Raw genomic sequence first — 16202 nt, 5'->3', positions numbered from 1 at the left:
CCCCCATCTACTACTGGTGTGGGGCTGCACTGGCTCAGCCTCCGCTTCTTTCACAGCTCAAAAAGGAAGCAGTACACAGGGACAAGGAAATACAAGCATCACTTGCAGACAGACGGAGGGATGTCTTGGTAAAACTAGTTCCTCCTGTGTTTCTTGCCCTCCCAAGCACTGTCCCTACCGGCAGCTAGCAAAATCTGGAGGAATGGCACAGTTGTTCATGGTAACCTGCAGAGCAAAATGCAAGATTAGTGCCTTAAAAGACCAAGATGAACAGTAATAAGTGCCTGCAGGCTCTTAAATCAAATAATCTCTCTTCTTTCAGCAAGCTACCACAGCTGCCCATCCCTTCTTCCAGCTGCATGGCCCCAGCAAGATCTTTTGGAGGACACAATCAATGATGTTCACAAGACCGCAGCGATGCCTTGCGGAGCCCTTGAGAAGTGATTAACACCACCTTGTCCTCTCAGCTCCAAGGCAGAACTGCAAAGCGGCAAACAGCTGCAGAAAGAAATCCAGATTCCAGCTCTACCCAAGTCCTTAACCTGAAAGACCTTGCAAATCTCATACCCAAAGTGTTTATTTTAATTCACTGCTCCAATTCACCATGAAGATAGAGAAGACTCGGATTCACTTTTTCTCCCTTAATATTGTCCCTTAATTAAAAGTGGGGTATCAGTGTTCTCTGCCTAGCAACGGCCACTTTAAACTCTTATTTTTACGCTTTTTTGAGTCAGTAAGGCAATTTTACATTACTCACGTCTTACAGAATAAAATTTTTTAGTGAGAGTTTAACCAGTTAACCCTCACCACAAGGTTTTACACAGAGGAATCCAATAAGCTATGGACTGTCAGGAAATTCTCATGGATTGTCAGTAAATTCTCTTTTAACTAAATTCTTATCTGTTCTAAGGGTCTGTAGCTCTGGTCTTCAGATATGCATCAGATTTTAAAATCATTCATGTCTGGGCCCTCAAACTGCAAGCTGGACATTTTTAAAAACTGCACAGAAATTGAGTGGGGGAGTTCTGGACAGAGAAGACACCCCATACCTACAGGTCAGTGACTCTTCAAGCACCTTAACAGCTCCACAAGCCTGTTCCTCTTGCAAGAGAGCGATAGGCACTGCACACTTAAGATCTCAAGGACAGGCGGAAATGCTTTTTCTGCCCTCCTTAATTTTGAGATATTTCTTTAAATTTCAACTTAATGTCCACTTAAACTTGAAAAAACCTCATACTCAAGTAAATAAAATCTTCCAGGCAAGACCCTCCATCAGATCCCGTTTGGTAGAGGAGGCCCTTTCACCCACGACTCACGACTCGAGAGTACAGAATAAAAAGGGAAAAACTTTTAAAGATTTTAATCCCATAAAAAAGTGGAAGAAGTGTGCAGAGAGTGTCTGCAATAAAGCACTCACTGAAGAGCAGTTCTTATTTAAACAGATGGACCAATACTTGCCTCCTCTCTAGTAATACCCTTGATCTCCTCACATTTGTGTTTAGAGGACAGAAGCAGCTGAAAATGACAACTTCCATCTCCTGCAGAGTTAGAGTGGGATTTGGCCCAGCACACTCTAGGAGTGTACCCAGCTGCTACAACACCAATCTCCTCAAAACACACTTTGTTGTTCCTGCAGACCATCTATGTGGGCTCTGCCTGCCATGCTGGCATTGCTCCCCAAGGCTCCTGGGGTGAGAGCAAAGTCTTTGCCAAGCTAAGAGAGGCCTCAAAACTTGTCTCTGTGAGACAGCTTCCACACGTTCACTTCCTTTTTAGGCAGGGGAAGCAAATAGTTCTCCTTAGCAACCTGTTTATACCATGATCTCCATGTGAGGAAGAAGAAAGGAGACAAACCAACTAAAAGAAAATGTCCCTGAGGAGATAGATGAAGATTATTGGCTAGAAAAAAAAAACATGAAAACCAACTCTCCAGTGATCCAATTGTTCCTGTTAGCTTCAGAGGAGAGCCTTGCTACACCCCACTGACAAGCATTTCAAATGATGCTTACATGCTTTGTTCCTGCATCATTCCCTCTGAGAGACACAGACCCTTCAAAACCTGAATATAAGTCGTTAATCCTTGGTGTTGGAATCTAGGTTTCACACAGAAGAACCCAACAAGCAAGTTTAATCTCCAGTTCTTGAGCTCTGCCCAGCCAATGGATTTTCTCTTTTTCAGACACTTTCAAAATTAGATCCCTTGGCCAGCTAAACTGGAGGGGGTGGGAGGACAGAGGAGAGAGAAACGGGATGCAAGATGTACTTGTGCCCCAAACTGTTAGTTATCATAGTGAATGACCTCCTTGCACTCTCTCTCCTTTTGCTTGTGGCAGTATGGGAGAGGAGAGCAGAGATATTTTAGGAGAAGGCTGCTATTAAAAATTTAAGCATGCCATGATTTTCCCCCTCTATCACTGCAGATCTAGGAATTTTTGAATGTGCAAGTTTTAAGCATCTCCTGATCAGCAGGTAGCAAGCCTTGTGGAGCTACCTCAACTCAAAACTCAGTAATTCACTAAATAATTAAAAGAATAGTAGTGGAGGTACAGCAATATCATATGGAACTTCACCTCTGTAGACACCAAGGACATTTCACAGAAATAGTAAGCAACAGCCAAGTCCTTGCTGATGTAGTTAATCTCTACTCCCCAACATATTAACAAGAGGAAGATTCCCATGTTTATGATGAAATCTTCTAATCAAGAACCCTGTGCAAGTGGCATGTATCTCATCCGAGGGATTTTATCTTAGCCAGGACTCCAGTTTATGGATAAAATTCAGTTGCATAGCCTGGTAAGCACAAATCACAGCAACGCTTTTCCTTCTGCTAGGTGGGAGCCAGTGAAGCATCCCTGGACAACTGGTTACTGTGTGCCTCATTCCAGCCACTCATTACAAAGGCATTCACCCTGCATCACTGCAAGATGCCACACGTGCAAACAGACACCTGAGCACTTGATGCTTCATCCCAAAGACACCCCAAGAGGAGAAGCGTCCTCCTTGGCAGGCAATGCACACTGGCACTGTGCATCAGTGGGGTGTATTTACCTCGCTCTTCCTTGATCCACCTCCCTCTCTGCAAAACAGCCTTGACTATTTGCACATGCACTGAAGCTCTACGGAAAGGGATGTCAGTCAAATCCCTGGTGGGAAAGACATTCAAAGAGGAAGTCAATGGAGCCTGAGCAATCAGTGTAAATCAAGACTTTAACCTTTCTGGAGCCTCCCTCAGACCCTTGATCTGTAAAAGAAGATGCTTAAGCACTTCTGAGGAGTCAAGTGCACCAGATGCATCAACGCAAAAAGTGTTTATTACCAAAAGTACCAATTGAAGTGTCTCAATCTCACCATCTCTGGACTGTTTCCCCTGTAAAAATGATTGGGCAGAACAGATGCCACTACAAATCTGTTTAATGTAGAAATAGGGATTCACTTTCAGCCTGTACATCTCTGGTAGACTGATCCTTCGCTGGTTCCAATAGCTAAATCCTAACTAATCTGACACCAGGAAGTAAGTCGTAACTATAGCAGCCAGTACTCCAGTTTCTGGTGCACAAATTTGTTTATTGACCACCAGAGAGAAATCTGGCTGCCTAGCAGCTGAATCAAATGGGGGCTGCCCCTTTCCCATGCAGCAAAGAAAATAATCAAGAAAAATCATCCTCTTATCTGCTGCTTTCTGCAGTAACACCATTAGGCCATGACATACAGCCAGCTCTCTTAATATACTAGGAAAATTTAACAGACTCATAGAATCTACTGAGTTGGAAGGAACCCATAAGGATCATTGAGTCCAACTCCTGGCTCCGCACAGGACCAGCCAAGTCAGAGTTGCTTGCAGTTGTTAGGACCCTTCTTGGTCTTTACCTCTCTGATCAGGAAGGATGGTCTCCAGCTTCCCTTGCAGAGCGAGTTGCCCAACTCAGGCACAGGCTATACCCTGGGGGCCTCATGCTTTAGACCACTAGAATTCCTCCTGCCTCCATTACAGGATTACTAGCAGCAGGTATTACCCAGTATCACTTGCCAAAACAGTGGGGACAAAGGCCTAGTCATCCATTTGTAACTTTCCATCATCCAACTGATGTTATTCAGACTGCTAGTGTGTCACCTACCCCTTCTGGACATCTGCAGCAGCGAATGCCCTACGTTCAGACTCCTGTCTTGGGGAGAAATTGATACAACTATCTGAATTCGTCCTTGTAAAATTCTACTCCTACAAAAGTAGATGTTGCTGCTTCTGTGTGCATTTGACTATTAATGACTCGTGGCAAAAAGGCCATATGCCCAGTCAGATGGTATTGCCCGTTACAACTTGCACCACATGCCACTGGACAGGAATATTAGCTCTTCATCACGCAGGCACTCACTGCCTGCTTCCAGAACTTTGTAGTAAGGCAAAAAACACTTACATACCACAAATGCCAGGAGCATGTTCCCAGGTGCAAATACAGACAGTGCCTACAGTGTATTTTTTCCTCTCAAGAGCAGCAAACCACACAGGCTATTGGTCTGAGCACAGAATTTGAATCCAGACACAAATATTACTCAGCATTAAAAACAACTTCTGTGACACGGGGAACCTCACTTTGCCCTGATAAATTTGAGAATTTAACTCTCCAAAGCCAGACTTAAGACTGAAGAAGCAGCAGCATCCCCAAGGAGCCCTGCTGTCATGCCGGCTGCCACCACAGCCCACCAAAGAGCATTTAAACACCATTAAGTAGTAGGGCTCAGGTGGGAGAGGCAGAAGTCCAGCTCCCAGAGCTCAGCAAACACCCTGAGATGTATTCCTGTTCAGCCCAAAGGGACAGCATCTGACTCTCAAGGGCCACCAACTGACAGACAAAGATAAAAATGCATCCAAGTTTACCCACATCAAATATGGGACAATGACAGTGACATGGGAATTTACCTTGGGCAGAAAAATAAGAAATTGGTGATTTAAAGCAAAGTCTGATCTAGGTGAAAGTATTTTCCGTTCAGATTCCACTCACCTACTCCAGACTAGAAAGATATGAATTGCCTTGAATGATTCAAAATAACCTTCTGGCAACATGCTTCATGGCTGTTCTTGCCAGAGAGAATGGTGCAGGCCACAGTTAAAGCTTCACACGAGGCCAGCAAGATAAATATAGCAGTGGGAGGTATGTTTCTAGTAGCATCATAAAAGCATTAACAGCAAGTTGGACAAGAAAATTTACTTAGTCTTAACAAATCTGTCACAAGACTCAGTTTAGCAAATTCCTGGACTTTTAATGAATGTTGTGCATGGCATTATTTCCTAATTTCTTAGATTCATTGCTATTTTAACTAGGGAGTTCAAATGGTCACCATGCATTTGTGCTAACACTGTAAAGGATTCTTCCACTGTGAACCACCTCGCTCAACCACCCACCCCCCAAAAAAGTCAAGATATTTAATTTAAACTTTAAATGTTACTGTTCTGGACTCTGCTGAAAGCCCAATCAAAGGAACTGAGTGCATCTGCATATTGAGTTTTCTGAATCCACGGGCAGCAACATGTTCCTTTTGCACACTCTTGAGCTGGGGAACAAGAATAATGCCTTAGAGAGTTCCTAAGGTACAGGAGGAACACCAGAATAAGAAGGGGATTCCCCCTTCATACACCCCATTCCCACCAGCACTCTCCCTACCTGCAGCTGCTGCTGCCCAGCTGACTGCCAGAAGTCCCCGCTCTTGCATATCTGGGGAGACAGACTAATGCCACTACACCAGGGAGCTGCCCCCACTCAGGAGGCCACAGAGCATCCCATGCAAGAAGGCAGATGTGAAAGGACAGGGAGAATTTTCTCACCCCCTCTTCAGCACTGGCAGAGATGCTAATAACTGTTTATCCACTTCTGACCCTTCTTTATGATGCCTCTTAGGAGATTTGGGGAAAAGGCAGAAGAAAGATACAGCATTCCAATCCCCTCTAAGCTCAATGCAACAATTATAATCCTCTAACTAAAGAGGAGGAAAAATGAGATGGGCTGTGACAGGTTGGGAGGACTAAATCCCCGTTAACTAGGGCACCAAGATTTAAAGGGCTCAGCTTTGCACACATCATATGCCTCTAGCAAGGTCCCCACAGTATCCTGTCCCTGCTAGTTCCTCAAAGTTGGTGGGACCCACTACCCCAAGGAAGATGGCAAGGGTGAGAGGACTCTACTGTCAGGTTATCGTCATGCTGAGACTAATGTGTCTAAAACCATGGGGGTTTGGCAGGAGCACCCAGGTAGCCCCCTTGATTCACAAAGCAGCAAAAGTTAGAGTGGTACCAAGCACACTGGGCCGAGCTACACAATTGGCTGCAGAAAGGAGAATACACCAAATAACTTGTTTTTCATAGGATGCCAAGTCATTTATATCACCCCACCATGTTTCCCTTCAAATCCAGACCATCCTTCCTGAATGTCAGGCTTTGGGCCTCAGAAAATTAAGAAGTAAATAACTTATAACTAATAATTATTCTTAATAATGCTGTAAGCTAAGTGATGCAAGTAGATCAGCAGATTTCCCCTACTACTCAATCTGTAGCCTGCACTATAAGGACAGCATTGTTTACTTCCACTGTAAACCACCTCCTCCTGGCTCTCCTAACATGTAAGCATGAGATCTGTGTCTGCTCCAGAACCCAACCCAAGCCAGCAGTCCATCCACTGACTTAAAACCCTTTCACACTTGGCCAAATGGACCTTTTGACAGCTGCTCTCCAAGGCCAGACCTCACTTGGACGACGCATGTCATCACTGCCTGACCCGATGGCCCCTCTGTGCTAAGCACAGCTAGTGCTCAAGGAACATTGATGTCCCAGCCCTTCCCAAAATTTCTTTGGACCAGTGTGGTCTGGTTTTCCAAGCACAGACTGGAAATGCCCCACAGAGCTGCTTCAATAGCAGGCATAGCACAGCACAGCAATGGGGTATCTCAGGGCATGGCCCAACCACCCAAATGCAGAGAGGATGCAGAGAGATGCACATTTGTTCTGACTGCTCCAACAGATTTTGTGAAATTGTTACTTCATTAACCCTTCTGCTGCCAACCCAAGATCAGTATAAACACCACACTGGACTCCAAGCAAGGGGAAAAACATGACTGTGTTCATCCCAGCCTGGTACTGCCGGGGAGCCAGTTCTCAAACACAAACCCAAGAGCCTCAGCATCAAAGAAGTAAGTGTAGCACCAGTGGGGATGTGGCAACTCAGCATCCCTAGGCTGGGGGCAGGGTTATGCCCTACCTGTTTGTCACTGCCCCAGAGATCACCTTGGGAGGCTGTGCCCGACCTTTAAGGTATAATACGGGTACTTCAGCCAAACTGAGATGTCCCAAAAGGTTAGGAAACATTTACAGCACCTTAGTGTAACCATGATGATTTGTACCATGCAACTAGATCCAAAATGTCTCATGGAAAGGTACACAGAAAAAAACCAAACCAACACCACATTCATAATGTGGCACTTGGGAATTACAGCACCATCACCTCACCGAGCAACGCAGGGGCCTTCAGTGAGCACTTCAACAGCCACATTTCCCAACTCCGATACTTTACTATTAATTTTTACAATTTAAAAATGACTTTGGAAAACTACATTGGGAGGACAGAAAATTTTTGACTTCATTGTGTGGATGTGATGGTTCCCATTTGCACAGCTAGTGTATCCCTGTTCCCACACTCAGAGACTAACTCACCAATTACTCAAGGAGCTGCACTGCTTTTTGCAGCTCTTAGATGCCCTTGTTCCTCATTTATTATGCTTTTTATTGCGTACTTGATACCAAAAGGCACAAAGGTATAGCATGGCATTACTGAGCATGACAGTGTCTGGCACAAAATACTTTGTTTGGGGCACTCAGCATGCGAGCAGATGGAAAGCATCAGGGTTTTCCAATTTTAGTCTGCAGGAAGATTTTTTTCAGAGCAGCTCTGAAGACACCTTCATTGCATAAGAGCCCTTTTCCAACCAAGACCTGGCAGCTTCAGGATTCAGCCTGTCCAAAATAAGAAAGTCAAGAAAAATATTCGGATCTTTTTTTCCTCCTGGGACCACAAAACGACAAGTGCAGGTTTCAGCACAGCTCCTTCTCTCTCTGCTCCCTCCTCACAATGACCACAATTCAGTTTAAACAATGAGACATTTCAGAACTAGGAGAAAGAATCATTTTCATCATCTTTAGCCAAGTATCATCAGTGCCTGTGCTGTAACAGAGTCAGAAGTTGGAGCATTAACCCCGCCTGTCCATGGCAGCCCTGAATCCTGGACCATAAAGTCAACCCTGCAACTCCATCATGGCAGGACCACCAACTGAGCATCATAAGGCTGGTTAAAACAGCTTCCCAGCCCAGGGGCAGCCCCACGCAGCAGCCTGATTCACAGCCCAAAATGAGTCAGCACGGAGCTGACCCGCCAGCAGTGCTGCTGGACCTCCACTGCCACCACAGAAGGAGCTGGGGCAGGTCTCTGCAGGGATGATGCCCCTGAAGCAGCTCCAAAAAGAGAACCCTGCTGCCTACTCAGGCTCTACCAGCACTCAGAAATTACCCATATGCTCAACGCACACCACAAAGTGGTTAACTCCTCTGCAAAGATGGGGGCCAAAAACACTTCCCCACCCTGCCCTTTTTTAACACGCTCCTATATATCTTACTGTCTCCAGAGCCATAAGCACAATTTTGACCTGGAAATCTGATGAGAACAGTCCAGCTCCTCTTTTTAATCACTTTTATTTGATGCAAGAATACATGCTTATAAAAATACATTGAAAGACAGTGGCAGGTAGGACACAGCCTTTCGTCATAAATCCTGTTGGTCGGCACACAGAGCTCACCGTGCTGAGCCTTTGATGTCTTCCTCTTACAGCAGATCATTCCTGACCTGCATTTCTGCTAATCCCACTCCTGGTTCAAATGTCTTCAAAGGGTAAACACAACCAAATGTTTCGCTAAGGTTCTCTCACCTCCTGCCCTGCAAAGCCTCCCAGAAGTCCTGCGAAACAGACAAAAATCTCCAGTTTAGACTTTGGGGGAAACTGAGGCACTGAAGCCTGCAAGGAGGATGAGTTCACAGTTCAGTCAGTACAGCAGCTCGACTCCCAGTCTACAGGTCTCGTTTTAGTTGTGTCTTTACCTTAATGTGATAGTACGGGACATGCTGTAGATCATGGCCCCTGTGCTAGGTGCTGTACAGGCAGAACAAAGGCAATGAGCAACATGATGAGCCCCAAAGAGCCAATAACCCTGCTACAGGACATGGCAGGTAAGGCTGGAGGAACACAAGGGAGCAGTTTTCACCACTGAAGCACAAAAAAACCCCCAAGGCCCTGAAACTGTCACTAGGATGCTGCGGGGCAGGAACAACCAGCTGGCACACACACTTCATCCCCAGCACGTTCCCTGCCTTTTTATTTCATTGCCTTTGTGCTAAACTGCAGGTTTTTCTAACAGCAGTAAGTCATCTTTCAGCATTCCAACACAGCCAGTCCCAGTTTGGTGCCACTGGGACACAACTGGGTCTTCTCCCCTTGCCCTTCAAGTGACTCCCTACCTGCCCACCTCGGGATCAAGCACCTGGGCTGTGTTTCACCACAGCAAAGAGCAACCCAAGATGTGTCTCAAAGACTTCCTCTTCCAGCAAACACTGCCATGTTTTCAGCTCTCAAAGCTTAGGGCAGTTCTGTATAAGCAAAGACAGATCTAACTGGGGAAACAGCTGCACAATGGAAGAGCGCTTTCGCTCACTACAGCTTGCAGCTGCTTCACCCACTTATTTAATGGGAAGGCTCTGGTAACAAAAAAAAAAAACCACACACACAAAAAAAAAGCAACAAAAAAGCCCACCAAACATCCTCAGGAGGTCTGTGTTTCACCCACACACATCTCTACACACCGTCCCAGGTTGCCCAGACTGCCACGCTCCTCGAGCCCCAGCTACCTCGCAGTAGCTAACTCATCACTTTGATTAACAATTAAGGCAAGCTCTGCCAACTGGGTTTTATTAACGTTATTACTGTGAACCATTTATTTTATTTTTCTTTTATTTTTTTAATATGCCACCTGGGCCACTGGGACAAATGAAATATAAAATAATTTTCTGCCATTTAGGCAAACAGCATCCATTCCCCCCTTTTTAACACATAAACACTGTAAATAAAATATTAAGCTGTCACTGAATCCTCCTCCTACAGCAATATCCCCAGAGAAATTGTTACCAAGCCATCCTTTCCCAGGGAAAAGCACAGGCCTCTCACTTGGCATTTCTAAGAATCCCACAGAGATCAAAAAAACCCAAAATTGGTGTTGCAGGGATCTGGCCACTGCAGGAACAGCTGCCACCAATAACTGCCAAGCATTAAGGGCTGTGCCCACCACCCGAAAATTACCTGGGAAGAGCAGAAGCCATATAGGTGCAGCAGGTAGGAGCTGGGCAGGTGCTGGATTTTGGCCGGGGAATGAGCCTGGATGAACGGCACAGGCAAACCAGCACTTTGGAGAGGGCACCTTCCCCCTGTAAAAGTGCTGGGACTACAACCTGCAGCTTCTTTTCCATCTCGTTTCCAGCACCCTGAACATTTGCAGAGCCACAGGGAGCAGAGCTGCTCCGCAGGCTGGCGTGATGGAGGGCCCAGGTCCGCTCCACTTTTCCTTTCACGTGAAGGGAAGAAGATGTTATAAGGAAACAAGAGCATTTCAGAAGCTGTTAAACATGGAGGCCATGCCAGCTTGCTCACTGTGCCTCCCCAGGACTGGTTCCCTCTGCCCACATCTGAGGAAGTCTGTCTCACAGGCAGCACAGCAGCCCTGGGGAGAGCACGCAGCCACCCAGCCTAAGAACAGAAAGAAACCCATGTAGCCATGTTCCCAACCTTTGCCCCAAAAGGCAGGGCATTCAAGAGTGAGCAAGCTGGTAGGAGTCAAAAGGTAAGGAGGCTGTTGAAATGAGCTGTGGCATCTCATGAAATATTCTCTCCCATGGCACAGCAGGACATGAAACTTGTACTTCACAAGCCTGATGATATGCCAATGCAAGGAATTAGTGCTCTTCCCCCTCTTAGTTTGTTTTTTTTGTTTTGTTTTATTTTATTTATTTAGGATCCACCTCAGTTCCCAGAGTTACAGCCCTGAAGCTACAAGACCTGCCTGTGGGCTGTCATGCATGCAGGAATCCCATGGGATACAAGTCCCTGAAAAAGGGTATCACTTTATGATCCATGAAAGCTGCAGTTTATCCTAGTTGTGAGAGAAACAGCATCCCCTGAAAGCTATGCACAGAGGGATTGTGACAAGGGGACAGGAATACAATCATTCACAAACGGTGAACATCAGCTGGCACCTGCTCCGCAGGATTCAGATACCCACAGCCACAGGCAACAAAAACATAAATGCAAGAGCAGAGTGCACTGTTTGGCCAAGTTACTTAAGTCTACCAGGGTCTGAAAAGCAGTGGAAAAAACAGGCATGGGTAAACTTTCCAGTCCAGCTACTCAGAGAGGCAGGTAAACCTCAGCCACCACCTGTTTGCTGGCTGTAGAAGAGGGGGGAAAAAAATCAAACGATTGGCATCTTTCTTCATCAACGTGCTCAGTGCCTACAGACACTTCCCATCCTCAGCAGCACATCCCAGAGGAGTCTCCTGCTCGCTGCCTCACCCCAGGCAGCCGATGTTTGGTTCAGCAATCCTTGCAGAGCATTTAGAAACCCTTTGCTACAAGGGGAAAGGACACCCCAATCCAGGCTGAGCACAGAGGCAGTAAGCAGCGAGGAGAACTGAGCTCAGGCAACATCAGCCAGTACTACTATACTGGGTCTCTCAGCTGCCACATCATCTCTAGTGGAGGAGATACAGAGGTTACAGAAGTTGTCAGTACGAAGATAAGAGACAACATACCTGCTCCAAGGAGCAATCGAGCACCAGCCTAACACAGCCCAGAGCATTTAACTAACAACGCTCTTCTGTCTCCGCCTTCCACGCAGGTTGCTGCTTTCCTGCCACCCTAGAGAAGTCAGCAAGCTCAAGAAGTCCACAGGCAGTCTCACATCCAGCTTTCGACTGCGAAATAGGAGCAAGTACTTCCATCTTCAGCTCCCAGTTAGCCAAGAGCCAAATTCCCCTTTCTCAACTACCTACCAGCCACCCCTCTGACCACCAAGCTTTCCCCACATGACAGCGATGGCCTTGCTCTTTCCACTGAGGTGTGGGTACACTGGGCAGGCTTCCATAGTGAGGCAGGAAGATAAGAATCCAGAGGTCTGCCCATTGGCGCTGTGCTAAAGCAGACAAGCAGCACGTGGTGAATGATCAACCAGCTGTACACAACATGGAAATGATACCAAAGGCTCTCCAAAAGACGCACTGCACAGCCTCTGTCTTCAGAAAATTTCCTAAGAGCGGGAGGCAGGCTGCTGCCTGGGAGGGACAGAAAAGAGCCCAGGAAAGAAATCCATCCTCCAGAAAACACCCAACACACCAACTGACTGCCAGAGCTCCCAAGGCTCCTCCTAACTGATAGGAAACTATGCCACACTCCAGAGAGAAAATGCATTCCTAGGACTGTGGTACCCACGTGTGTTTCCACCCTGTGCGGCAGGTGGAAGGGGAAGCGCACAGGGGCTCGGTGCACCACTGAGCCAGCCCTGCCCTGTACTGATTTCTGCATCTTTCTCTCAGGCATCTGTAGGACCTGTTTGGGGAGAGGCTATTGCAGAGAGCCCACACATCAAGATTTTTGGCTATAACAAAGGAATCATTAACATATGAGCTGTTTCTGGGACACTGATCTCTGACAGCTCCCCCCGCAACTTTAATTTCCAAAGATGTCTCTAGCAGTCAGACATACACATTTTAAAGTTGTGCTAATAAACATAAATCAACAAACAAGTTTCAAGCTGAGACTTGCAACTGACTTTACTTTTTACCTGAGGTGGTTTTTTATTCTTTCCATTGGGAGGGAACAAAGAAAATAATCACAAGCCCAGAATGCAGTCAGTTTTTAAAAATCATGCAATTCACCTTAATTTGCCCAAGATTTGAAATCTCACAGCATAGATGCAAGAGCAGAACTATTGGATTTCCTCACCCAAAAGACAAGATTTTTTTGTCCCAGTCAGAAAACCAGCCAATTTTAGAAAATCGAAAAAGTATTTTCCAGAGACCCATAGATCACGAGTCACCCTTATTTGCAGATGAACCCAAACCTGAACTCCAATACCATCACTCAGAGCAGAAGAATCCCAAACCAGATCAAAACAGGCAGCTTGTCTCAGTGGTTCTGCAGAAGGCCAAGGGACAGGAGAAGCACACAGAGCACAGGCACGCCTCCTCTTACACAAGACTGCCATTATATAGTAAGTCAAGTAATCTGACTTCGCAGGGAATGAACTCGGGGTTGAGGGCTCCGTGCTGCAGAAGGACAGCCATTTTTCTCCTGCAGGGAGGTTGAAACAGCATGTTTTCTGTGCTGGCTGGGAGAGGCCGGTGGGCAGTGCCACAGCCCCCACACCACGCACCCAGAAGCTGGGGTCAGGATGGGTGCTGAGGACCACTTTGCACAGACTGACTGCCCAGACCTCAGCTAGATGGGACCCTCCCTCTGCACCCCTGTGGGGTGGTGCTGTGCCCAGGCCCAAGACCTTCCTGCCCGGTGCCAGCCTGCAGTCACTTCCCTGCTCCTGCCCTAGCAGCGCAGGCAGAGGCTGTGGACGGGACAGTGTGTGTTTCACCTCGCACCGCAGCAAAGCCAGCGAGGCTGTCACATGCCCATCCTGCTGTGCAGTTTCAGCAGCACACATAGCACATTTTACCAGCTTGCCTCTCACAGTAACCCAACAAACCCTTGGGAAAAATCACTCCACACACATGAGGGGAAGCTCAAACACCACAAACCCCTCCTGTCTCCCCTTCTCCATGCAAACAGATGGCAGCAGGTCAGGATGTGGTGTTTCCACCATGCCCTGCTCTGTCAGGTGCCTCAAGAGAGGGTTCCCCTTCATCCCAGCTGCTGCCTGCCAGGGTGAACCTGCCCATCGTGGGACCCCAGTTAGAGAGGGACAGGAAAGGCAGAGGATGGTTATTTTTACCCGCTAAGGCATTTCAGGTGTGGAGCAGAGCTGGGATGCTTTATGCCGTTCTGCACGCAGGACCAGATTTGGCACAGCTGTTGCACCGTACAGTAGCTTGTAATGACAGGTTTTGCAGTTAGCCATGAGTGCACATCACCCTCCCCCCAAAGAGCAGCAATTTAACAGTGTGTGACACTGGCACAGCATCATCCTCCAGAGGATCTTAAGGTGCCGGGCAGACAATATGGATTCACGTAACCCCACAAGCCCTCTAAGAGGGAGTAAAGGAAATGCAACCAAACAAAAAAGGAAGGGATAAGCAGGGGAATGGAGAAATAAAACACAGCAGCATGTTCAAGCATGCGCAAGAAATCAGGGTCTCAGGGGCAGCCCTCCCCCTGCTAAGGGTAAATCCAACAAGGAGCAGTGCTCCAAATCCTCTGCTCGGTCAGGTCAGCCCTGGCAAGGCTGTGCACCCTTTCGAGCATGTGGCGAAGAGCGAGGGCAGTAACAGCACTTGCACAGAGTTCCTTGCCTGGGAGACACTGCATTCTGGCTCCCTAAGGGGGTCTCACAGCAGAGCAGCCCAAAGTGCTGGCAGCCCCCAGCCTTAATGAGAGGCAAGTAACATCTTCACTCTGCCCAAGAGACTCAGTTTTGACTTTTGAGTTTCAGCAGCCGCAAGTGATGGCTGAGGGTCTTGGCAGGATGATTTCCACTCTGCTGCCCAAGGGGGCTGCTCTGACAGCATTTTCCAAACATTAACGAGGCTTCCTAAACACTTAATGAGCCACACACACACACACACACACCTGCCACCCCCACTTTACAGGCGGAGAAAGGAGTCACGGGCCAAAAATGCCAGCATCGTTTGAGGAGGAAAGTAGAGAGTCCCAGTACTCAGCCCCTGTTCCTACTCCAACCAGGATGTTGCTTTTGTTTGCTTCCATGTGTGTGCAACGGACTGACAAATGGATTCACAGCCAGAGTGACACACAGTGCAGTTCCTGAACGGCTTCAGCTGGATCACTCCTGGGAACAGTATTGCTGGGCCATTTTTGCTCCAGGGGCTGATTTATTTTTTTATTAAGCTATTGCGTAGAGTTGAGAGAGCTTTACTGATGCTATTATACAGGCTGAACAAGGACAAACCTCCTCTGGAGACAGAGCAGAAAGGTCTGCATCATCCTCAACTCAGCAGCTCGATTTTATCACCCTACTGAGCCCCCAGATACCCAGGGAGGGCAGAGTGTGGGGCTCTGAAAGCAGTTCTGAAGCAGCATATCGGGGTACCGCCACTACCCTTACTTGGGCTAGCAAGGAACCCCGAGGGCTCCCCTATCTCCCAAACCCTAGCCTGAGCCCCCGACTCGCGGGCTGCCGCCTCCGGCTTAAAACTCGGGAGCTGCGCCCAGGTCCCCCATTTGGCAGCGAAGCAGCGGGAGCCGAGGCAGAGGCTGGTACCAGCCGCACCGGTCCCAAGTGCCGCTTGTGTCTCATGGCCCAACGCCCTCCCGGCTGGCCGGAGGAAGGGCTTGGGAGCGATCGCGGCTCTTATCTGGTCCTAACAGGAAAAAACTGGGACACTATATATATATATATATATATTTAAATGTATTCACGCGTGTGCTTCCTGAAGGAAAACCAAAAACCTTCCAGCCGTTTCGGCCACCCTCTCTCCCTCAGCCGAGGGCAGCGGCTCTCAGCCCGAGGAGCAGAGCCTGGGCAGCCGGCGAGACAACTCGCACACACTTTCCCCACGGCATTACTCTATTCCCCGGAGGTCTGCCCGCCCGGCTCCCCGGCTGTAGCGGCTGCCATGGTGACAGGCACCAATGCTAAAAGAAATACAAAAGCCACCCAAAGGCAAAGCGAATCCCTCCTCGCGCCCCTTCCTCTGCCCCGTTCCCCCTCCGCCCGCGGCTCACTCACGATGAGGGGGATGGTCCTCTCCTCCCGGCGGAGCTCCAGCCTGCCGGCCGCCCTCTGCCCGCTCCGGGCGCTGCCGCTACCGCCGCCGCTGCCGGCGGACCTGCCGGCGGCCGCCGAGCGGGGCTTGTTGTCCTGCCATAAGTAGTAGAAAGTGCCCAGGATCCAGGCGACGGTCAGGATGGCGATTACATTGGCCCTGATCCTCCTCAT

At 48.0% G+C, this 16202-nt stretch overlaps 1 protein-coding gene across 1 annotated transcript in view; it reads right to left on the bottom strand.

Moving 5' to 3' along the window:
• GALNT16 (polypeptide N-acetylgalactosaminyltransferase 16) overlaps window positions 1–16202 on the bottom strand; it is a gene marked incomplete at both ends in the record, with an annotated part of 69081 nt that extends 52879 nt beyond the window's left edge. The window contains one exon of the mRNA XM_084262676.1: window positions 15993–16202. Within this exon, the coding sequence (XP_084118802.1) occupies window positions 15993–16202 (210 nt within the window). The remainder of the gene's footprint in view (window positions 1–15992) is intronic.

The sequence above is a fragment of the Gallinula chloropus genome, assembly GCF_964237585.1.
Source record: "Gallinula chloropus genome assembly, chromosome: 4".
Classification (NCBI taxonomy): Eukaryota; Metazoa; Chordata; class Aves; order Gruiformes; family Rallidae; genus Gallinula; species Gallinula chloropus.
This window is presented reverse-complemented; position numbering and strand designations above follow the sequence as displayed.